Source organism: Sturnus vulgaris, chromosome 5 (genome assembly GCF_052056855.1).
Source record: "Sturnus vulgaris isolate bStuVul1 chromosome 5, bStuVul1.hap1, whole genome shotgun sequence".
Classification (NCBI taxonomy): domain Eukaryota; kingdom Metazoa; phylum Chordata; class Aves; order Passeriformes; family Sturnidae; genus Sturnus; species Sturnus vulgaris.
The window spans coordinates 9,289,404-9,315,025 of record NC_142247.1 but is presented as its reverse complement, the minus strand read 5'-3'; the positions used below and the strand labels follow the sequence as shown (position 1 = coordinate 9,315,025).

The following is a 25,622-nucleotide window of genomic DNA, read 5'->3' as shown; positions in this document are numbered from 1 at the left end:
AATGTTTCAGTAGATGCACATTTTATTAGAGAGAAGCAAGCAGCTTTACACAATTACTTCAATTACAATTCAGTAAAACTATCAATGCTAAGATCTTACTTTCTATATTCAAGTCATCCATTCTATTCAAGGTCTGCAGAGAAATACACTAAATATGTATATAAATACTGTAGGATTAGAACCTGTAGGTATATGTACAGCACTCCAGTCTTGTGGAGTTTCTGGTTTTCTAACAAAATTGAGTGTGACCATTTTGCCTTCCAGTTGGCATCACAGTGACATTTTTTTTCCTAAATCCTTATGTTACTACTCATAGCTCCATCAAACACTTCACCTAGATTCACTGTGACTAGTGGCTTTCCCTTAATTTAAAACATTACCTCTGTGTATGAAATATGCCCAAAGATATTAAAATCATAAATAGAAAACCATAGTTGTATTAAGCAGTTTCTGTAAGTGGTGGCTTGTATTTTATCTCTGAGAACTGAGCTCAGAATTGCCAACCTGTTTTGCCACTGTGTCAGTGAAGGACAGCTTTACTCACACAAGTAATTTCTAGAAGCAAAATTATGTAGAAGGTAAGTTCTTTGAAAATAAGAGCCCTTTGATTTACAGTTATTTAATGGGATAACATTAAACCTGCAAAATGTGGGATAACACCGTTTGGGACTAGCAAAATCCACGAAAAATACAGACACTGCAGACACACACCTGTGCACCCCAACAAGGAGTGGCTGATCTGCTACCAATGCATATCAGGAATTACAACCAGAGAAGGGCTTGCTCACTCGGAAACTATTCTGGTTTTCCTACTCTGTCCGCTCCTGTCATGCAAGGCATTCTCTCTCCAAATATTGTCTCAGGAATAACCCATTTATTTCAGGAGAAAACATTCTCAGACATCTGTGATGGTGAGCACCACACAGAGCAGAATAAAGTGTACAGACGAGCAGCAATTTGCTGCCTCTCAGATTGCTGTATCCATTCTGCCACTCTTTCATCAGTAGCAGGGGATGCCTGGGAGGGGCCATGCCAAATTTAAGTTCTAGTTCAAGTTTCTAGCCTTTCTAAGTACCAAGTTGCAGTGTTCACATACTAAATTTGAAGGCAGATGAGATTGTGCTAAAGTGCAAAGAAAGACTTGCCCAAATTCACCTGGATTAAAGCCTTGCAGAAAACCCTATGATGAAAATGTACATTATTAATTGATAGATCAGAGAAATGTATTTGCTTGTACAGCATTTGAGTAACTTGTAGCTAGGTTTTTTTGCAGCTTTAAAAGGTCTGAGAATCTATTACATGTGTGGGTACAAAAGAAAAGCAGAGAAAAGGGACCAAGAGAAAGTGGGCGATGTTAAAGGGGAAAGAACATCTGCTTCAAGCAGGGAATTTTAAAGGACAATTTTTATTTAATAGCCTTCAGTTTTTGAGCTCAATGTAAAGACCCTGAGCACTCTCTTGAAAAGCAGCAGAAAGCTAAGGTACTGGACAGATAGGATGACATGCAGACTAGGGAAGAGTAGTGCTGGGATGTGCTACTAAATGTTTTAACCAGGCACTCCCAGAAAAGAATTTATATGTCCACATACTTGTGATTTAGCCAGAAGTATTTCCTACCCCGAGCACGGGAAATCAATCCTTTACACTCCAGCACATCCACAACAAAACCTATCATTCACTGCAGCTCCCACTGTGCCATTCCATAGCAGGTGTGGCTGCTGGGAGCTTTCCTTCCGTGTCCCACAGCGAGATGGAAGACCCATCCCATGGAGAGGTCCCACATGCTGAGAAATGAGCCGTGGGGATGGGCTGCATCCACCTACCCACACCCAAACACACCCATGCACACACTACCCCCTCTGGTACCCTGGCCAAGGACACCTTGGGCACATCAGCCTTCTCACAAAACTCCTTCTCGGGCCATCCCTGTCACTGACGGGGAGTTGCAGCATCACAAAAATACGAAGGCGATGCTGAGAGGTGAAGAGAGGCACACCAAGCTCTTGAGGCTGCCCACAGCCCTCCTCCTCCTCAGTGCTGATGGGACTCCATGTGTCTCCCTCGGCACATTTTGTGGGTACAGAGACCCCAGGGTGACACGAGGGACTCCTTTTTTCCTTCTCCATGTGTTGACTAAATAATAATAGAGAGGTTGTGGAGGATGGTGAGGAAATCACCTGAAGCTGAGAGGAAACGGAAAGGGTTAAAGGCAAATCCGTGCCTCTGCCACTTGGTTAATTCCTCGGCAGCCTGATCCCGGGTTGAGATGATTCAGGGCAGAGAGAGGCACTGCCACAGTCCCCAGGGAAGACCCCAGAGGAAAGGCTCGTATTTCCTGTCCAGGAGGATTAAGTACGAGGCCATTGACAAATCACAGTAAACATCTGGATTCGAGCACTCCATCTATCAAGCCCTAATCCACGAAGCTCTTCATTAATGAATTCAGCACATTCACACTGTTCTATATATAGAGCTGGCTGATCTTTTTAAATATTTGGCTTCTAGATGGTTTACATCTGTATCAACAGATTTTTATTTTTTTGGGTGAAGCAATCTACTGTATTCTGCTTTTGCTTGTTTAATTGTTTAGAGTAATTCTTTTGCCTTAAAAAAAAAAACAAAAACAAACCACAGCCATATTTTCTGATAGTACATAAAAAAATCCAATAGCTAAAACCCAACCATGTCCCTGCATTTTATATTGCTTTGCAATTTTAAGCCTAAGTTCCTCTGGAAACTTTCCATCACACAGGGATGGAAAAAACATTAAATAGTAATTGATTTTCTTTTCTGTATTTTGTTTTGATTAAAATGAGAATCCCTCTCATTTATCTTCAGAGGGAAAATAAGCACTGAGTAAATGGTCTGGTTAATTCAAAAGTAATTTGATCAGAACATCCATAATTTACATTGACTGGAACAGCAGGAAAGATGCTGAGCACTACCAGATATCAAGCTTATTCATTTCAGCAGCCTACTTACACTGTGCTTTACATCTTGTTCATGTAAACTGCTCTACAAACGTCTAATGACCCACATTTTCCAAGGGGGGGACCTGCACACCACTGTGCCCTCAAAAGTCATCTGTAAAGATTGAATAACACTCAGCCTGCTCCCAGCAAACGTGCTGTGGAGCTCAGTGCATTGTTTCCCACACAGCTGTGCCAGCCTCCTTCCAGAGAAATCTGCAGCCTCTGCCACTGATATTGGGAGAACCAGCATTTGGCCCGGAGGTTTTCCACAAATCCAGCTGCAACAGGGTATTTTCACTTCATCTTCAAAGCTTTGGACTCTACCAGACAGCATGAGCCATCCAAGGCTGCAATTTGTAAATTCCCTCCCTTTTGACTTCCAGTGCTTTGCTGTGGAGTAATCTTTAATTCCAGGGACTTGCTTTTAGAGGGGAAATCCCACTCAGTGCCTTTATTCCAGGAGCACATAGCTGTACTCTCAGGTTTGTTTTTTGTCACAACAGGGTGGCCCAGGTGGACAGTTCCAACTGGGGTAACCCAATTTTAAAACAGGATAATGAAGATAAGCAAGTGCAATCTGAAGGAGCCACTCAGCTATACCACTGCAGTTTTTTCTTCACTGACAGTGCAAATGTTCTCACAAGTAAATTTTGCTTGCATCAATGCTTCTCTAACAGCTGTGCTCCATGCCAGTGTCTGTTCCTGTATGGAAAGCATGGTGTTTCTGGGCAAACTCCATCCCTCCTTATCAGTCAACTGAAAATACTTCATTTTCATCCTATGCCATCAAAGTCACACCAATAAAAAGCTCGTACTCATTCAAGATCAGGCCACCCACTCAGGCTGTGAGGAAGAGGGACAGGACTAAATCAAAGGTTTCATGTCTAGAACAAATGGTGACAGCAGTGTCTGATTTAGGTGATCAGTCACTACAAGCTGTCAGGTGACAGATTTGTACTTTCACGTTTTGTTACCACCTACGTGGCCAGTGACACTCCAGAATCTGTCACACACAGACACAAATTAAGCTGCATAGGCTGCCTGAAAAAAAGCTAAATGACGTCTTTACAAATCCATATATTTTAAGAGTGGAGAATCATTGAGTGATCTCATTCAGATATTGTGCTCATTTCTAATTTTTAAGCAGTCATGAATCAAGCAAAATCAAAATACATTATTCTTTTTCTGGTATAAAATTATGAGTGAACTTGGTTCCTATATTCTGAAAACATTAAGGGGAAGCTGAGTTGAAACTTACTCATGTATAGGAAAAAGAGCATTATATTTCTTTGTGAGTACTGATAATTCAGCCAGCTGCAAGAAATGCTCTACCACGAAACTAGAGGGCCAAATGGTTTAAGCAGGAGAGGGCCACCAATGAATCATTGAGTGGACAGGAGTAACGAAACAGTTTTACTTGCACTGAGTCTTCAGGCTCTGGAGAGCCCCCAGGGGAAACTCTCCCCATGGATATGTTAGATACACAGCAGATCCCCTTTTCCTGTCTTTCCAAACAAAGGGAGGAATGAAGGACCCACTCAAGGATCTGCTAGTTAAAATTCTGAGAGAAGTAGAACTCCAGTATGCAAAAGTGTCACTGTTTATTAATTAGCATGGACAAATATTTGACAGGAAGAAAACCAACTAGCACAGATGCAGTGATTCTCATACTCACCAGTGACAATCAGAAGAGAGATTGCTCAAATTAAAGGAAGGACATTTATGATGTGTCCTTGTGACAGTATGAACAAGTCCTTTATGGTTGTGTGTGAAGGGGAGGAGGGTGAGGAATGGCAGAATATTGTTTTATCTTCCACATGTGTGTGGAGGGGCTGAAGGAAAGGTTTGGGGTATGAGCACAGAGCAGTGAGGAACAAGCTGAATTTATTTTTTGTAGCCACTCGACCCCAGGGCACACAGATCTTTTGGGGTACTTCCATTGCTCGGTTCAGGCTAGCTCTAGTCCTCTGGACAATCCCAGTGGAGTTGGACTTTTTTAAATTTGAGGTGGATTTGGCTTGGCAATGACAATGCACCATGTCACTAATTCCAACCCCCTCCTTCAATACCTTTGTATTCCACAAAATACCACTGCTCTGTAATACCTGTTTTAATCAATTGAGCAGGATTCAATCAATAATTACCACTTTGTAGTTTAATTAGGATTTTCAAAGCATTACCATACCAAACAGTATTTAACAGTCTGAAGATGAATATAAGTGCCAAATTCTAGTTTTAATTGATTTAGGAGAGAAGAAAAAGAAGCCAGTGAATTGATTTTATACATTTTGTATTAATTCTTATACAATTAGGTAGTGGAGGTGGTTGCTTATGGTGGTGTTAAACTCTTTAGGTTTGACAAGGAGCAAAATAACAGTATTAAAAATAATAACGATTTGGAGAAAAGAAGTTATGTATAGGGAACAGCAATCTATTCTTTCTAGTTCGATTATGGCATCTATAAGGAGTAATACCAAATATCTTCATGCATTAAAATCCTCTGTGGGTGTGAGAGCAACCAAAGGGAAATAAACATTCCAGAAAATGGGACATGGTGACTCTTACTGCAGGAGTTTCTTATTAGGGTGAAAGTGCTAATAATTGAATAAGTGAAGACACCTGTCCAGCCAGACAACTTAATGTCCAATTTCCTTGCTGCTGATGCTGGTATGAAGTTAAACCATCAGGAAGGAGCACCCCAGGCCTGGTAGGAGCTGCCTTAGCAGGACAGGGTGGGATGCAGAGTACAGCTGAGTGTGGATTCCTGGCTGCTGCTGCTACCTGGACATTGATTTCCAGGCTGGAGGCACAAGACCCTGCCTGATCTACAGCACCAGGCTGAGATAGTTTTGTGGATGCAAAGAAACCCTCTACAGCCTAAGAAATGAGGCAGGGAGCTGTAGCTGACTGCTAGACCTGAGACTGAGTTAAAGATGGAAGGGAAAGAGACCTTATCTTGCAAATGTCCCAAGGCCTGCTATGCTGGTGACTACTTGGCTTATCTTGGCCTCAGCTTAATTAAGTGTGCTCTTCAATTCCTTAATCCCTGAGTTTATATCATTCCTTTCTTCTCCCTAACGTGGGATGTTTGAAGGCAAGATGTGAGCCTCACACACGCTCCCCAGACACATTTTCTTCCTGAAAGCACATCACAAGTAGCAGAGAACATGCATGCTCGTCAGACTGTGCTCTCTGTGCCCTTTGATTTCCTTTAGGCCAGCTTTTCCTGCTTTCCCCTAACGTAGGTCCCATAGTAGAAGTGTAGGAAGAGAGCCAGGAGGCTGAGGCTGTAGAGGAAGACTGCGATGTTGAAGCCATCAGGGAATGAGCACTCTGTGAAGAGGTTGTAGGAAGAATGAGCAGCAACGGCCACAAACTGGCACTGGAAGAGGTGGAAAAAAGAAGCAGCCAGATTAGGGACACCTCAGCTTGGCCACTGAGACCTTCACAGCTATCACAACATCCTAGCAGTGTCCTCAACCCAGAGGATCACTGGCTTGCCTCTCCTGACATCCCTGGGAACCTGCCTTTCAAGCCCAGCAGTGTTTTCCAACCAGGAATGATGCCCATCCAACCTGGATGTTTAACCAACCCAGCCTCTCCTGCCCTTGGCCCATTTCTCTGCCACAGTGCAGTAACTGGGATGTTGGAATATGGAAATTAAAGATTGGGAGATTCCTCTTCCCCAGTGGTAATCAGCTTATTATACCCATAATTATTTTGATTTGTATTTTAGCTTGCAGAGAGGAACTACAGATACTACCCTTATTCATTTAAACATTAAACAATTTTTTTTTGTATTTTACTAAGTCACCTGTCTCAATACTCTGAAGCAATGAGTTCTACCTACCAAAAGCTATTAAATATTTTTTCCTGTGCTATAATTTGCATTACAAGTACCTTTTTATTTCATGCAATGCTTTCTTGTTCTGCTTTGCCATGCAGGCTAAGTTAGAAACAGCCTTCACTGCACCACTATTTCACACATGTCCTCTTCTTCCCTTGTAACTGCATACTTTTGTTTGCAAAGCCTCTCTTTGAGTGGAAAAAACTCTCCTACAACCATTGTCCTTGTCTGGACCATTGCATTTATCCTGTATCTTTGAAAAAACATAGGGTTTTCTGGATTTGTAACTTTGTTAGAGATGAAGGAAAGAAAATCCAAAGGGATTGTCTAGAGAAAGAGTAAAATTTACATATTTCTCTTTAACTTGTCTGTTTGCCTGCAGTTAGAGACACCCTTCCTTTCTGAAGGAACTGAATCAAAGCTCCCCAGTCTGCTGCCCTATTGAGAATCCAAAGTTTTCCTGAATCACTGCCCCCACCTCTCCACATCAAACTCTGGTTTCAGTGCTCCTTATACAACATAAACAGGAGGAATCCAATTGTTAATTTTTCTCTCCCCTTTCCATTACAAAGCTGTGGATAATTAGTTTGATGTGGTCACTGAAGGCCTCCAGCAGTGTTGTGAAAGCAGCATTTGGAGCAGGTCACCCATGGCTTCACCTCTCAGAGTGCCACAGGAGGGCACCTGGGGACGTGCTGCTCTCCGTGGGCAGCAAACAGAGATTGAGCCAGTGAGGTGGCAGACAGCAGGGGCCATCACACCTGAGCCAGGGCAGGGCAGGGAAGGACACCTGGGGCTCATTACCAGCTGCAGGATGGTCAGGTAACGCTTCCACCACAGGTGCCGGCGCATCCGCGGTCCCAGGCTGGCCAGGGCGTAGTAGCCATACATGAACATGTGGACAAAGGAGTTCAGCATCCCAATGAAGAAGGCTGAGGAGGGAAGAAGTGAGGGTGAACAAGGCACACGACCCATTTCAAGCCCATGAAAGGCTCACAGCCACTGTGGTGGTGCTTCCAAAACACATCACACCCACCCCTGTGCATGAACATTCCACCTGGGCTCTGCCCTGGAAGCACGTCAGCTTCTCCCTTCCTTCAGCAGCCAGAATCATTGGATGGGTTGGGTGGAAGGGACCTTAAAGGCCATTAGCTCCAACCCCCAGGGCACATCTCCCACCAGAGCTGCCCAGAGCCCCATCCAATCTGGCCTTGAACACCACCAGGGTGGGGGCATCCACAATATATCCATCCTATATCAAGCGTTCAGAGACAGGGAAGGCTCCAAAGGCAGAGGAGAGACTTTGATCATCTGACCTAAGCATTTCACACCATTCTGGTGTCAAGGTCATGTACCCAAAATGATTTCCCAAAATAGAATGTCCCAGCATCTTGTAAGCCCATCTAAAGTGGCTGAGTACCCAGATGCTTCTTTTCCAGTTGAGCAAAAAGGGGCAGCATTCTGGACACAGCTCAGAAATGGGCACAGCCAGAGCAGGAGACAGAGCCAGAACCTGGGCTGCTGCCCCAGGGCCTCTGAATGGGGAGTGAGGGAGCACTGCTCTGGGAGGAGATGTACATAGACCTTCTGCAGGATGTTATTTTTCCTGTTTGGACCCACTCTGATGGCACACTCTCATTCTGGGTGAGGCAGTGAACATGGCAACCTAAATAACCCCAAGATCTGAGCAGATGGGATCATCTGAAATGCACGTGCTTTTCTCACCTTCGGAACTGGGTGAGCTTTCTACCTGCCAGTCAGCCCATCTGCACTGTTAATGCTACCTCCATAGCCCCAAAAAGCCATGAGAAACACACGATTTTCTTGCAGCAGCATTTCTTACAAGCATACCTTGTCCTCCAGGCACATATTTGACCCCTGACCACCAGTTGAAGACCATAGAGCCATGATGGTAGACGTGCAGAAAAGTCACCTGCTCTTGTTTCTTGCGCAGAATTAAGAAAACCTGAAAGAAGCCAGGCAAAGGAAAACCTTGAGTCGATGTGTTTAGACAAAAATTTCACAGTAAAAAGTTATAAAAATAGCTAATGATGAGTCTGAATCTCCCAAACCCATTTCCTCTGCTGACAAAAACTGGTGGCATGCAGTAGAACTAACAGGGGGAAGTGGAAGACAGAATTTCTTCCACAAAGCCCCAAATATTTTTATGTCTGGATTCAGGACCCAAAGTCCAAAGAGGACACATCTGAGACACTGACTGAGCTTCCATACAATTCACAGCTGCTTGGGTCTGCTCCTTTTCAGGACATAGGTTGTATATTTACTGCTACCAGACAATAACCCACAGAAAAACCACTGTGTTGAATGGCCAAACCCTCCTGGAATTTGCATTAGTAAAGAAAATGGTTTTGCCAGATGAATGCGTGTCAGGTCAGTGCATTTCACCATGCACAAGCATACACACACACACACCAAAAAGTGAATCTGCTTTTCAGGCACTCAGGACTGGCAAAAAGGGGTTGTTTTTTTTTTCTTGGTTTTTTTGTTTGTTTGTTTGTTTGGTTTTTTGTTTTGTTTTGTTTTGTTGTTTTTGGTTTTGTTTTTGTTTTTTGGTTTTTGTTTTGTTTGTTTGTTTGTTTGTTTGCTTTTGTTGCTGATGCAAACAGAGAGGGGATTGGCCAAGCCCCTGGCAATAGGTCTAGGGAGGATCCACATGTTTATTCACATTTCAGTGGGTTGTCAACTTACACCCCAAAGAGCTGTGAAGTTTTGGGCTAGGATACAGCTTTCTTCTGCTGGCCTTGTGAGTCACTGAGTTCATTTAGAGTGCAGAAGGAGAACTGAAGCTAAGCTATAAAGAGGTGGACTTTCAATTCCCCCAGGACACAAACCTTTAGCACACAGCTCCCAGATAATCCATGGCAGCAGAGATGCCAGGACTTGTCCACTTGCAGCTCCTTTTCTGCCCCACTGTTAATCAGCCAGACAGGCAAGAGCAGAACCTGTGTGGCACCAGCAGCTCAAATTTTGGGGGCCCATCTGGCAGCAGCTGGGGTTAAAACCTCTCCCCTAGCACTGTGCCCAGCCTCAGGAAGGGTGCTGGGGAGCGAGTGTGTGCAGCCAAGGGATGGAGACAGGCAGCAAATCAATACAGGATCAAGCCAGGACATCAGTTCTGGCACGCTGCCCTTTCTGACAAGGAAATATCTGTTTCCCGCTGAGGAGCTGAGCCCTCCTTACCGTATCCAGCAGCTCGATGACTTTGGAGAAGAAGAACCACCAACACACTCTTGCCATCTGCTGGGCAGCACAAGGCACGGCGGTTAGAGCTTTACCCAAAATCACATTTTCAACCATATCCCTGCCCACCTGGGGTCTGCAGCAGGGGGGAAATTAGTGGGGTTTTTTTTTTGGTTTTTGGTGTTTTTTTGGTTTTGTTTTTGGTTTAGGTTTTTTTGTTTGTGGGTTTTTTGGTTTTTTTTTTATTGTTTTGTCCAGATGGCAAGACTCTGAAAAACTGAAAAGTTAATATGATGCTGGCATCTGTTCAAAGCAAGGCACTGTAACTCCAAATTCAAAGAGAAAAAAACTCAGGCAGCATTTTTGGAACGCTGATGCTGGACCCCCTGTGATGACCAAGGAATAGTTTTAGCCAAAGCTCTCTGGTAAAAGAAGCATTGAGTAAGATTTCTATCATGCAAGGCAGAGGATATAAAAATTGGTTTTCTTGTTGGAAGCAATCACCCAGAATCCTTATAATCCATGCAAAGAATCACATCTATTTCAGAGGTAATTTGCAATATTGATACTTCAGCTGGTAAGATGACCCTCTCTGCAGTGATCAAAGAGCAAACTTAGATGGCTGGGTTGACTGAGATGATTAATTTTAGAGAACTAAAGCAAAGTGCACCAACTGTTGAACAGACAATTTAATGGGATAGATTTACAGGTGACAACAAACTGGAGTCAAAGCCTTCTTAACCATGCAATTGCTACTTATGTGCAAAAGAATCTGCATAGCCAGGGGAGGGCAGGGCCTAAGGCAAGCTTTCTCCAGAACTGTACCCTCATTCCCAGCTCACTCCGGCTGTAATCCACTGGCTGGCACAGGTAGCTGTACTTGGCCAAGACTGAAGTGACCAGAAACTGAAACAAACAAAAAACAAATAGAAATCAATTTTCTGTTTAATACCATTTGTTACAAAAAAGATGGGCATATTAATGCTGAAGTAGTAGGGTCTCAGTCTTATAGTTACTACAGAAAATTCATGAACAAATAGTAAAAACCTAAAACAAAATACTTCATATCCTGGTTGGAATATATAAAAAAAGCAAATTTGGTCTAGGAAGATTTGTAATTCTTTGTGTAATCATTGGAGGGCTCCAAACTAATTCCGCAAGAATAGTGAATTCTAGGCTTCTGAGTGTCTCTGAGAGACTGTTCTTTGCAAAGATCACAGGCTGTCCTATTTTGGTTGGTTACATTTGCCTGTTCATTGGAAAGCCAAAAACTGGACCAAGTAACCAGTAAAACTGAACAATCAAGCACAGAAAAGCAATTTTCACACCTGTCATCAGATGGAGCAGCATTTGTTCGAAAAAAGCAAAAGCACTTTGGCTTAATATAACACTTGTGATACAAATTAAAAGGTCATATTTGTTGGCATCAGGATGTTTTTGAAACCTATTTGGCCATGTTCCCTCGAAGAGTTTTCAGTGGGGGGAACTAGGGGTGACAGGCTTGTGGAAAGGCATATGCATTAAGAACAAGCAGAAAAAAAATGTTCTTTACACTCTCAGCAGCAGGAAGACACAGAGTGCTTGGCACTCCTGGAGAGAACTGCCAACTTTGGAAAATCATAGAATGTTAAGAGGTTGGAAGGGAGCTTAAAGATCATCTAGTCCCAATCCCCTGCCTTGTGCAGGGACACCTTCCACTAGACCAGTGGTTCTCATCCTCAGAGATGGATCCATCACCAGCCAGACTGGAGGTGAAATGAGGCCATTCCACACACTCTGTGCCTAATGGGAGCAGCGAAAAAATACAGCAACGCAGGTTTTATCTAGAAAGCAGAAGTGATTTATTGCAGGAGTAGGCACATTTTTATAGACTGGTTTGCTGAACCAAGGATAGAAAAAGCTCACTGGTTCAAGGAAGGCAACACCTCTTGTAAACATGCTCTTACCAAAACATCACGTTCTTCACGCACTCCTCCTGTCCACAACACCAAGTGCTAAACTTTGTTATTAATCCTTTCCTTTCTGTTTCCCTTAGAGTAGCTTGGGAAAACTCAAACTGCTGTTTTCCCTGGCTCTCACCAGCATCCACACCTGCTCACCTCGTAGAACATGTAGCTGGACAATGCCACCATGGCCAGGTTGTAGGCGAGCAGCAGAGCCCGCAGCTGCAGCCGCCGCCGCCGCCGCATGCAGGACGGCCCCAGTGCCACCACCAGCAGGTAGGAGCTGCAGATCAGGGTGACAGGAACTGGGGAGTAGACCAGTGGCCACGGGTCTGTCCTTGGATCTGGGAAACAAAACACACAGCCACAGCTGGCACCTCCACACAGAGCAGCTCGGGTATATTTAATTGTATTTCATTACTTCCCGTCAGCCCGCTCGCTGGTAGGAAGAATTTTGGTGTCTCTGTGCCTTTGCAAAGCTGCACCTCAGTCCTTCTGCTCTGACGCTGCCAAAAGGCTTCAGCACAAAGGTTTTAGCCCAGGTTTTGGGAATGGACTGCAGTACTGGAAGGCAGATCTTTCCTGGGATGAGCTGGAGCCCCCCCTGGGTGAAAGGAGCGATCCCAGACATTGCAGGGAGGCACAGGAGCAGCCAAAGCAACAGTGGCTCTTCAGGAGTGTAAATCTTTACAGCTAAATAATAAAAGTGTTTCAATCATTGCTGTCATTTCCTTACAATCTTTAGGACATCTGAAATTCTCCACTCCTTCATTTTTATACCTGCTGTATTAAGAAGCATGAATTCACTGGGAAATGCCAAAACATTTATCCCTGCTGAAACAGCTCTTTGGTCCTACAGCAAAGGGAAACTCAACATATTTTCTGTCATACCATCTCCTCCTAATCCTGCTATCGCCCAGGATATGTTGTATCAGCAAAAACATCCCAAGTGCCATCCATGCTTTCCTTTCCTGTTCCCAGTGTGATCAGTGCTCTGTCAAACTCCTTCATTTTTTTATAATGCCATACCAATCTGGACAACTCTCTTAGTTCCTCACCCTTCTAAACCTCCCAGTTCTTTATGGTGGCTCTTATGGGCTGTGTTAGGAGCTCTTTGATATTCCATTTCTGGATTTAGCAGTTTGTCAGAAGCCTTGAATTCCAGTTTACACTCTTGTGAAATTCAAGTCCTGGAACATTTACTGAGCATTATGCCCCATGTCCCCCTCCTGCCAAAGCCATCACGAAAGCCTGCTGTTCTACCTTCATGGCATTTTGTGGCTTTTCTTTATATCCACAGATACAACAGAGCCCTTTGGGACCAAGCTGAGCCTCCAACTAGTGAAAATCTGATGTCTCCTCACTGCAAGGTGTCAAATCTCAAGCACTGAGGAGTGGTCACTGCCTATATTTCATTTGATAACAGGTTTTACTGGCATTGCAAAGAGTTTAAACCCCAAAGTACTAACTCTTTAGTCAAGTAAGCTTTCCCACATCAATATCCATTTAAAAAAACCACTTCCTTTAGTATTCCAGGCAATCTCAAGCATTTATTGTTTGTAGTCCTATCAGAGCCCCATTCTTTATTCCTTGCTGTGATTCAGTGAGAGGGTGTTGTTTCCTGGGATGTTTCAAGACTTGAGGGAAGTTTGTGATCATGGAGAAGGAAAAGTGGAAATCTGCCTAGTGAAGAAAATGTGGGCTAGTATAAGGCTTCCATTCCTTCTAAGTTTGGTTTTCATGATCCTACTATTCATGCAGAAATTCCCACTTTAGACAGCATCTCTACCTACCTCCACTTTCAAGAATCCAGTTGTAGAATTCCTGAATTTTCTGCCAAGTTGAAGCCATCCCAAGTTCTGGAAAGAAATTGATTTGACTGAGTCTAGAATGAGAATGCTCTTTAGACAAAGGCTCAGGACTACAGCTAATGAAAGGACAATAGTTTGCTTTCTAAAAATTTAACTTTTGGACCAGCATTACAGTCTCATTTGAAAAAGGAAGAAAGAGAACCCCCCAGCCCCTTGCAATAACTTCCAGATTTTATTTATTTATACATTTAAATAACTTATCATTTAATATCTAGATTTTGATATGTCATGGAGGTTTCACCTCTAAAAAATGCTCTGAGCAGCTGCATGTGATCTGCCAGAGCCAGAACAGAACTGCCAGTACCACTGGAAAATCAGTCACATGGCATTTTTTCCTAAAGCAGTGCAGGCACAACATTCATGTGAGGACTCACACCAGGTGTCATAACTGCATCCTTCTGCAGGTATTATTGGATATTCCCAGTGCTGGAAGGCAGCTAGGGATTCATTCAGCACTGCTGCAGCTCCAGAGGTGTTAACAGAGCTGGTTATTTGGTTTTCTGAGGGCCCAGTTTATACATTATTTCTTTTATCTGTATAGATTCTGTAATATAGTATATAAAGTAGAATACTCATACATATTAGGATGATCCTCCTCTTCCCTTCTTTCCTTTAGCAGGGAGATGTTTTCAATGGCACTTGGGAGTTATCCTAGAAGACACTTTTCTGCAGTTAGTTTCAACAGCTACCTTATCTAGTTCTCTCCATTAACAAACACACAGGACCAGCTTCCTCCCAGTTTCATCTCCTGCTGGCATTGAGAAAAGCACATTTTCTCCTTTGACTCCTCCTCACAGACTGTGACATCCATGCCCAACGTCGTGTCGGTGACACCCCCAAATTTCTCTCCCGCAATTAATCCTTGCCGTCAAGCCCATTTTTGGGGCGTTTCTCTGACACAAACCCGGGACTCCTGCGAAGTGTCACACCCATCCTGACACAGAGCCACATGCCCTTGTAATCCGGGCGGACTCTGCCAGCACCCAGATTAGTCGGTGATTATCAACTGGCTCAGAGTCAATCCAGCAGGGATTCCACACGGTTACATGCCCCCCAAACAATCCACAGGCATCCCAGCTCACTCCACTTCCCTTCCTTCCCTGCCCAGACCGTGGGGAAGAGGCAGAAGGAGGAGCAGACTCACCGCAGCAGCGCAGCTGGCTCCGAGCATCCCTTTCTCCTCCAGGTGTGTCCCCAGCCGGGGCGGCGCAGGTAGAGCCGGCAGGACAAGGAGCTGCAGCTTTCCTCTCCACAGGGGAGGTGAGTACATCACCTGCAAGGTCTCCCGCAGCCGTGGTGGATCTCCATGCCTTCTTCTTCAGCCTCCCAAACTGCGGCGGTCACCAAAAACCCCGCGGCGAGCCGCCGGCACCGCGGGGCTGTGGCGCAACTTGGCCGGAGTAAGAGGTTACATCACATTCTCCTCCCCCGCCCTGTCCTGCCTCTCCCTACGCTGTTTATCAGATTAGGGGACTGGAAAGGAGAGGGAAATGAATGCAGAAGAGGACTGGGATTCCACAGGAGTGAACCTCTGACCTTTAGTGCCACGCTCGGAGCCCGGCCGAGTGGGAACCGGGCCAGCATTTCTTCTGCAGGTTTCTTCAGGACATGCCAGGACAGCTTTGGAGATGGTCAAAGACGAGGGATGACGGCTGAGAGCCAGTCTGTTTGGAGCACTCCTTCACACCAGCACAAGGGGATGTCAGCAAGCCTTTTGTGTGCTCAAAATAGGTCCAAACCACCAAATGAAGGGGCAGAGAACAGTGGGAACACATTCACACACACTCACTCACTCACTCACTCACAGCAGGGAAAACTCAGCTGGAGTCACCCCTCATATCCAGCCTGTGTCCCTGGGGGAGTCACATTTACCTTTTTTAATGAGACAGGAAAATATGTGCAGGGGTGTGACAGTGATACCAAGCGATCTCCAGCAACTGCATCAAGGGAAAATGCAGAGAGCTGCAGTGATCCAGTCCCATGTGGGGGTACCAATGCAGAACCAGGACCCTGGACCCCCACCCTCTAAGAAACAGCCCAAAGCCAAGTGATGGGGTTCACCTTGGGCACCTGGGGTGTGGGTAAGTCCTCTTTTTTTTCCCAGTGGGCCCAGATTATTAGCAAACTCCAAATAAAAGAGAGGGTTGCACCATTTCTCATGCCATTGCATTGTGTCTGTCACCAGACCCATGACAAACCTTTCTGAAGGGCAAAGCACCAAAGATTAGCTGTTCAAAGCAGCTTTAGGAATTAGGCATATCATGTGCTGGGAGATTTTCATTGAAACACATCACATGCTGATGCTGCTGGACAGCTACTGCCTATGATTTATGGAAACAAAGAAAGAATTTAAACAAATATTTTTGGGAAAGGTGATTTAGGATGAAGGTTTTGAATTTGGGGGGCAAGGGGGTTAGAAGGGCAATCCAGTTTAGAAGAGGGTTTGATCGACCTTTGGTATCACATTGGGTTTTTTGCTGACCTAGGGTCAGGGAGACAATTATAGTGAACTTCACATACTTATTTTGTTTGATTTTTTTTTCCAGAGCTTCCTATAAAGACCTTTCATTTGTTTTCCTAATTGCTCATGAACCACCAGGTTTCATTTCTATATTTTTGGTGCCCCAGTCCTAAAAAATGTTCAATGATTTATCTGTGTGAATCAATGGAAGTGATAAATCAGACCAGTCCTTTCTATCTCTCACATGTGCATGGGACTATATTTTATTATATCTATCTGGTAATTTAAGTAATATTTATTGAGCTATTTATATTGATGTATAAGATTCAGAATTACAGACACAAAACTTTTCCATCAAGTTTTTTTACCTTGGTGAAAAAGAAATCACCTGCAGTGAATTTTCACATGTTTCATTTGGGGCAAACTATTTCATTGTTCACAGAAACTGGATTTTTTTTTTTTAATGCCATGAAACATATTTTATTTTTTTTAAATCTTCCCTGTTCCCGAAGTATTCCCAGTGGTGCTGTTGCAGATGTTCACTAGCATGGCTGGCAGATGGAGAGATGTCATCAGTAATGTGGCACTTTTACACTCCAGGAATGGGTGTCCTTTGATGAATTTCAGTAGAACTGAGAGAGCAGCTCTGCAGGGACCATACACAAAAGCCTCAGGGGTTTCACTTTCAGCAAGAACTCAGTAGAAAAATAACCCCCCAACATTGCTCCTTCACTGAAATAGTATTGGGGAGCTCTGAATGCCAAAGTGAATTGGCTTTTATATTCAGTGACTTGGCAAGAAAAAAGGGGATTACAGAGATATGAATGACAGGCACAGTAATAAGGAACTCAGTTATGCAGAGTGTGTGACAGCTCAGACAACTCCATCAGAGATTAAAAAATAGTTTAACTAATGAAAAACCTGGCTATCTCCAGCAGAGTTTAGAGGTGGTTGCCACAAAATCATTATCAATAGCAAACACCAGCAGTAAAACAATCCTGAGGGCTTCTAGACCGAGAAGCTTTTGCTCTTTGGTCCTATGATTGCTGTTGCTTTCAACCAGAACTGTACTAAAAGCACAAATTACCAAAGGAAACCTGTTTTAATGCTTGAGAACAACAAGGAGCAGGGGCCACCCACATCTGGATACACAGGCTATGTCATCGTGCTGCCACAGCAGAGACTTGGCAGATTACAGGATCACAGAATAGTTTGGGTTGGAAGGGACCTTAAAGATCATCTAATTCCAACCCCCTGCCATGGGCAGGGACACCTTCCACTAGCCCAGGTTGCTCAGAGCCCCATCCAGCCTGGCCAGGAACACTTCCAGGGATGGGGCAGCCACAGCTTCTCTGGGAAACCTGTGCCAGGGCCTCAGCACTCTCACAGGGAACAATTTCTTCCCAATATCCAATCTAACCCTGCTCTGTGTCAGTGTGAAGCCATTGCCCTTTGTCCTGTCACTCCAGGCCCTTGTCAAGAGTCTCTCTCCATCTTTCCTGTGGTTCCCTTCAGGCACTGGAAGGCCAAAATGAGGTCATCCCAAAGCCTTCTCCTCTCCAGGGAGAAGAACAAGATGATCTTTAAGGTCCCTTCCAACCCAAACCATTCTGTGATTCTCTGATCCCTTCTTCAGCAGAACACACCTTCAAGTGATATCACCAACCTGCTCAAATCAACAAAACACCAAATAATAGCAGGAATTTCAAGCTGAGCCAAATAATATCTAACCTCTTAAGGCACCACGACCCTAGATACCAGCACAGTCTTAAAGATTTGATGTGGCCAGATACCTTCTCAAACTTGCACACACCTGGCCCTTGGAACTCCTGAATGGCATCAAGTTCACTTTCTGTGCAATTCAAGTGGATCAAACTGCTCAAGTGTTTAATGCAGGCAGATATTCAGATGTAGTGTTTTATAGGCAGATAACAAAATTACTGGTAACTTATGTATGGAACTGACTTTAATGAGAGGTAAATATCAGAGCTGAGGATGCCACAGAACAGGAAGGAAGGTGACAAACCCACAAATCTCTTATTCAGCTCATATCTACATCTGCACTCTTGCTAAACAAGCTGCTTATGGAATAACAGATTTATGAGCCAGGAGAAGCTCAAGGATTGTATTGTCAACACTTCCAGCAGATGAAGCACTACGTTGCTCCTTGGCAAGAGTGTGCCCCAGAGCAAGCTCTGAACTCCTGAAATGATATCTTTGTGAATATATTGCCAAGGGAGGTTGGTGTCATCTCCCCTAATTCATGCTTTTTAACAACCACCTCAGCTCTCAATTACTCTCAACAGAAATAAATGACAGCTGGATTTATGAGTACTCTCTCAACAATGGGGAGCACAATAGTAGATGTTTTTACAGCAATGGAATTTCCCAAAGAATAATAATTGAATGGCCGAGTTAGTTTTGCTAATATGCAATTACCAGCTTATATATGTTTCTAGGAATTATGGTGGTTTCAGGTGACAATCAGCTATCACTAAAACACTCTGAAAACCTCACCAAACTTTCCAGTACATCTGGGTCTAGTCCACAAAGGTCTTGTGCATGAAAAAATCCAAACTCACATTGATTTAGAGCAAAAATAAGCCCTTAAGAGGCACAGTGAAGCAGCTGAAGATGCTTCTGGCACAGGAATTCTGTTTCTTGATTGCCTCCCTTATGCACCATGCAACTAACCTTTGCACAGACCTTGAAAGGTTTGGAAGAGATTACAGGAAGGGATTTTTGGCAGAGGTACTGAGCAGCCTATCTCTGTGCATAGGACTGGGAGATTGCATCAACTCTTGTGTAAATTACAGTCTTAAACCCCAGTATTTCAATGTTACCAGCATAGATTTTTCAGTTTAATTAATCAATGGGGGTCTCAGAAAAGTCATGAAGCCTCTCCTTCCTCAGAGCTGTAAAGGAGAAGGAAGCCTGGTCTGTCCCACAGGAGTGTGGTGAAGGTGACCTGCAGTGAGTGGAGAGCCAAATTTGCCATGTTCCACCCATCTGGGTGCAAACTAGGGTACTTCTGGCTCTGGGGCTGCTGTCTTTGTGACCTTGGGCCAGTAATTTAAAGTGTGACTCATCTAGCAAAAGCCCTAAATTTAGGTGTCTACACCTAATGAACTTCTGCAAGGCTTAAGGGAGTTCTAAGGGCTGATCCAGCTGTCCACGTGCTGACATTCAGGGTGCCCCAAGCTATGTCACCTGAGCTCCCACTGTGCTGGCAGGCAAAGGATTCCTGCAAGTTCTGTGCCATATCTGTGAGATCCACGTGGATATCAGAGCTATCTTAAGGCATCTCCAGTGGCCCTGGGCACCTACCTATGTACAGGCATCTGAACTGAGTCCTCTTTGCTTCTAGACCCACCTTTTGTCAGCCTTGCCTACTTACTTGATCAGTTCTTTGAGATAAGAACCTTCTCTTGTGATGTTCTTTTGTGACCAAGCATCAGTCTTGGCTGTGGGAGCCTGAAAAAGCCCTGTCTCCAAAAATGCATTCCCAAGTAACTCCTATGCCTAGAGAAGCCTTTGACTTTCATCTCAAAATCTCCTGTCTTGAATCAGTGCTACTTCAAAGTTGCACTGTGACTGGCAAGAAGAGGGGACTTAATGCTGATCCCAAGCATTATCCAAAAACCTCCCAGAAATGAGCTTAAAATTATATATTGATCAATTGGGTAATAACAACCTCTTACAAAAAAACCCTGAAAACAAACAAACCAAAAACCAAACCTTAGGAATCATGGTAGCAAAAAGGTTTTAATGCTAAGATCTTGACATAAAAGGAGTGAGAAGCCAAAAAAAGGAGAAGGTGATGAGCCTTCATTTAGACATCCAAGGAATGCCAGGAATATTGTTCTAGTCCTAGAGCTCTACAAAGAATACAGAACGAACCTGATTGTCCAAGGGCTCCAATAGAAGCAGCCTGTGGGTCTCCAAACCCAGCCCTCATGGCATTTCCAGTGTGCTGAAGCCATGGGTAGAGCACAGATTTAATTCCTGCTATAATTAGTGCAGTATCCACATAATGAGAATGCAGTATTGATGACTGCTGTCTCTTGTTTCCCATCAGAAATCAAGGGAATACAGAATCTCCATATACCTGTCTCTCAGTAATATTTGAATGTTTCAGTGCTTCCGAGAACTTCTTCCTTTTCACTCCCACACAAATCCACCAACAGCACTGAGCTGAGAAATTAACTCTGACCAGCTGCTCCTATCGAAGGGAGAGCACGTAATAGAACTTGCCACTGAACATCCACTGCCATTGGAGAAGGGATTATTTTTCCTTTTTTTTGTTGTTTTTCTCCTCTAGTTTCTGATATTCCTCTGCTATGTGCACTCAGCAGATGAAACATGCCAGTCATACCAGATGCTACTTCAGAAGTTGAAGAGAAACATTAAATAGTGCACAAATGTGCAGGCCACCTGCAAATGTCTGGGGTTCACACTATAGGAAAGAGGATGCTCTTGTCATGGAAATGCTGCTGTTGAAAGAAAATAATGTGCATTCTGTTCTTAAAATCAGATGCTCTGAATTACCACACCAATATCTGTCAGCCAACTTCATGGGGATAGTCTGGAAGTCTAAGTCAACTCTTCCTTTTTTTTTTTTTTTTTCTGGTGTGTGTGTGTGTGTTTTTGTTTGCCTAGCAGATACCCATATCACATCTTCCCTCTGCAAAGATGTGTCCACCAAGTTAAACTTACTTGGATCCCTCTGTGATGGTACCATGCTTTCATCCCTTTCTGCTCCTGCCCTACACCTGGACAACCCTCCCCACAGAAATTATTATGGCTCCTTTACATCATCAAACCTTTCACCCTGATTATTCCTGCAAATCGCTGACATGTGGTGGTCAACCAGCCCATGATGTATCCCCAGCTCTTTCCACTTCACTCTTTCCACTTTTATTTCCATTTTGCCTGCTCCTGCCATTCTCCTGCCTGTGCCTGCAAAGCAGTGGATCGTGTCTAACATGCAGATTGCAGGCTCTGCAGAGTCTGATTCCCTGTGCAGTGACTACCAAAGTATTTATGGCAGCAATAAAAATTGAGGATGCAAAATCCTCTTTCCTCCTCTAATGATCTGGTACATCTGCTCCCAGTGATCTGGAAGCCAAATAGAGCAGATATTTATAGGAGCCAGAAAATGAGCAGTTCGACTTTCCAACTTCCAATGGTGGATTTTGGAGCCAATAGGCAGCACAGAGTGTTCTGATCTCTGTCCTCTAAAGCAATTACTGTGTGGAGAACAGCAGACACCTTCCTGAAATGGCCTTATATTTACAATAGCAAAAAAGATTCTGTTTTTTCGTGGTCCATCCTGAATCTCTATCTATGTGTGAAATAGATTTCACCTTGAGTTAAGGTAACTCATGACAAAAGACAGTGACATGAAGTCTTTACTGAGGCAACAAACTCCTCCACACATCAAAGAATGGCAACATCTCAACTGGGCAGGACTTTGGCTGGATTTTATGCATTGCTCTCAAAGTGATGAACACTCTGTTCAAGTCCTCGAGGCCAGGTTTTGCTCAGGGGCTCTCAGCAACCTGGTCTAATGGAAGGTGTCCCTGCCCAAGACAGGGGGCTGGAACTGGATGATCTTTAAGGTCCCTTCCAAGCCAAACCATTTTGAGATTCTCTGAAAACAGCATGGGTGATTCACTGGAGAAAAACTGCCATTCTCCCTCCATTTATTGCAGAAAAAGAATGTGGCTGGGACTCCTCCAGTTCAGACTCCTTGGGCCTGTGGTGAATCAGTCAATAATAGAAGGGCCATACACAGTCAAACAGCTGCAGAGCTGCATCATAAAAATGGCATGACTCCTTTGCAACTCCCCGAGGTGTTAGGAGGTTTAATTACTGTTTTATTCTTAGGGATCCTTACAGAAAGGCCGTCTGTTCATGGCAAGAACTGTTAATATCATTGCTGCTGCTGGCAAGTACAGTCCTGGTAAAGGTGGCAATAAATGAGCCAGAGTAACATGCAGAAATTCCTTCTGCTTTCCATTTCCCTGTAACTGCATTAAATACTAGGGAAAGTTAACCTGGCCTATAGGGACAGGTCTTGTCATAATTCCAGGCTACAGGCCAAATCCTGAGGGATGATGTGGGCTAGCTCAATGTACTTCAATAGACTTCATCCTTCCTTCTTATTTGACTACTGTGAGAAGTTTGGAACTGATCCATTTGGGATTGTACACGCTGCTTTGGTTTGTGGGTTAGTCCTTGTTGCCCTGCAGTGCTTTGAGACACAATCTTCTACACATCAGTGTGGGAAAATCACAATGATAGAGTATTCTCCTAGCTGGAAGGCAACATACCACCCCTCTGAGAGGAAAACACTGATCTCTGCCATGGGATGGAGTACAGAGCAGGCACTGACCTTGGAAAGAAACCCTGATTTTGAGTGTTCAGGTCACATACTCCTGTCTCATATCTTTGCTAGAAAAATGGAGGGTGTACAATTTGCCTTCACCTGTCTTACAGCAGATGAAGGAAGTCTTTTAATGACTTTGTGTCAGGAGGAGATTTAGGCAATTCACATATGATATCATGACTCTGTAGCTACCAAGGCCCAAACTAATGATATAAAGAAATCAGATACAAAAAAAAAAAAAAAAAGAGTCTCCTTTAGCAAAAAAATGTCTACATGGCTCATGGGCTTCCTTAAGACTACAGAGATCGTGCACTGAAATTAGGATAATTTGCTGAGCCCTGGGCTGATAGTTCCATTTCTGTGCTAAGTAGGTAAGGAAGAAGATCTAAAGGGAGATTTGGAGCAAAAGCATCTCCAAAGGCATGCATTTAGGACTCTGCTGAGTGCCAGCACAGGCACAAACCAGGCTGGTTTGTGCAGTGCCAGAATTGCCCTCCACACAGTTCACCAACAGATCCCTCCCATCTGCTTACAAAAATATTCACTTCAGGATTTCATGGCCTCACCTGCCCACCCCTTCCCCAGGAGCAATGTCTGAGCCAAAAAACAGCTCCCACCAGTAAGACATGATGAGAGAAGGGCCTTGTGTCACATCTGAGAGCTCACAGTGGGATCCTGGCGAGTTGGTGACACTCCCTCAGCACTGTGGGAGGGGTGCAGCAAGGTTTCCACCCCACGAATGGCTCATAAAAAGGAAATTCTCATAAAGAGGACAGACCAGCTGTGGTCTTCAGTTAATAGAATAACTCCCTCCTCAGCACTATAAGGAAATCACTTCTGTTGGGGCCCTTAAACCTCAGTTAAATGGATTATCAGGGACATCCTGTAGATCCCAGGCAAATATTCATTCTCTCTGAACTACCTGGAAATCAGCCATAGATGCCAGGGCTCAGCTGTGGACTAGGGACTTATGCTAGTTATTTTATAACCTGATTTTGGGGTTTTCTGTCATGTAGTCATGAGTCTTTAGCCATGTCTCAGGCACCACAGTCTCTTCTTCTATACTTGGGAACACTTAACAACTTCAAGAATCTGTTTAAAAAGTTTATCTAGCAATAGAATCATAGACTCTCTTGGATTCTAGTATCATTGGGTCCAGCTCTTGGCCCTGCACAGACACCCCAACAATCCCATCCTGTGCATCCCTGGGAGCATTGTCCAAACACTCCTGGAGCTCTGGCAGCCTTGGGGCTGTGACCATTCCCTGGGGAGCCTGTTCAGTGCCCCACACCCTCTGGGGGAAGAACCTTTCCCTGATATCCAGCCTGACCCTGCCCTGACCCAGCTCCAGCCATTCCCTGGGTCCTGTCCCTGGTCCCAGAGAGCAGAGATCAGAGCTGCCCCTCTTCTTCCTCGCCCGAGGAAGCTGCAGAACTGCTGTGAGCTCTCACTCAGGAGGCCCTGCAACTGGACTATTGTGCTGGATGGATGATTTTTTTCCACTGTGGATCATGGGAGGGAATTTTTGAGAGATTTTGGCACTATTTGTACCAAAATGGTCCAACTCACATATCCCCTGGACAGGACTGGCAAGTGTAAATCATAGAATGGCCTGGGTTGGAAGGGAGCTTAAAGATCACCCAGTTCTAACACCCCTGCCATGAGCAGGGACACCTTCCACTAGATCCAACAGAGGGCCTAAAGACACTTAAGCTCAAGATGATGCATCTTAAAGAAATGCATTCACTTCCAAATATGATGTTCTGATTTGAATTTTGCTCTCTTCTGACATTACTTCTTCCATGGCTTTGTTCACACAGAGATTTTGATGAGCTTAAGCTTTTGTCCACAGCTCTTTAGTCCCCAGATATGCAGCATTTCATTTGAACTCTTTGGAAGCTTTTCAAATTTGCCTGCTCCTCCACCCAAATATAGTAACCAGTGACCAAACCTCCGAAAAACCATTGTTTTCCAATAAAAAACACCTAATGGGGGGGGGGGGGGGGGGGGGTATTCCCTTAAAAATGTGGTAAAATGCTGAGATTTTTGAGAAGTATAAGTTTGTCTCATATTTATCTCAAAAATTAAGAGTTTGAGAGTATTATTAGTAATCTTAGTGAAAAATTATAATTAAAAAAAATAAAATGCCCCAGAAAATCAAAACCAAATCACCAAACAACCCTGTGGGAAATGCTTAGTCACTGCCCTGTACTTTGTGCAAAATAAATAAATTTGTGCTGAGTAAATCAAATGTTAAATGCTGTGAGATCAGCCCTGGTAGGAGGGTATGCTCCTTTTGCAAGGGCTGAAAGGAGAATGCTCCTGGACAACTCTCACCTGATTTTGTCAGGGAGGTGACAGCAACCAGGCTTTGAGATGGGCTGGCAGAGTCCTGTGCCCACACAGACCTGGCAGAAAAAAGGGGTGTAAGGCTGGAGCCTCAGCAGGTGTGTTGTGGCATGGTATGGTTGCAACTTGGCAGACTCACAGCATTCTACCTGTTTTGGCTACTGTAAATAATTAATTAATTGAACAAGACTAGGGCTATGCACCGTGTACCCGTGTGCTTTTCTCTCACTTGTTTTTTTTTTAAACCTGGTTAATCTTCTCTCTTTTTTTTTTTTATTTTTTTTCAGATTAACAGAGAATTGTCACTGACATCTCTGACTGCTGCTAAATTTCCATTTCCCCTCAGATGAGCAAACTACAAGGCCAAACCTATAAACAGAAAGCATTATGTAATTTATTAAGACCGGAATTTAATACCATCAGGAGCTGTTACAGTTAGGATGGACCCTAAGCTAGAATTTTTTGTTTTTATCATTTCTACCACTAGAGGCCTGTAATGTGCTGCACATTTGGAAAAATCCACATTATGTCAGTGGTACAGGAGTACCACAAGTACAAATCTGCACCATGACTGTAAAGAAGTTTCT

At 44.0% G+C, this 25,622-nt stretch overlaps 1 protein-coding gene across 1 annotated transcript; it reads right to left on the bottom strand.

Annotated features, from left to right (window-relative positions):
- Positions 1-2: 2 nt before the first annotated feature.
- LOC106854954 (very long chain fatty acid elongase 4-like) lies at positions 3-24,631 on the bottom strand. The gene is made up of 8 exons (XM_088164820.1): positions 14,413-24,631; positions 13,757-13,822; positions 12,120-12,307; positions 10,846-10,926; positions 10,021-10,077; positions 8,671-8,785; positions 7,624-7,751; positions 3-6,354 (listed from the first exon to the last, which is right to left on the bottom strand). The coding sequence occupies exons 2-8, from the start codon at positions 13,812-13,814 to the stop codon at positions 6,184-6,186; spliced, it is 798 nt and encodes a 265-aa protein (XP_088020946.1). The 5' UTR covers positions 13,815-13,822; positions 14,413-24,631; the 3' UTR covers positions 3-6,183.
- Positions 24,632-25,622: the final 991 nt, after the last annotated feature.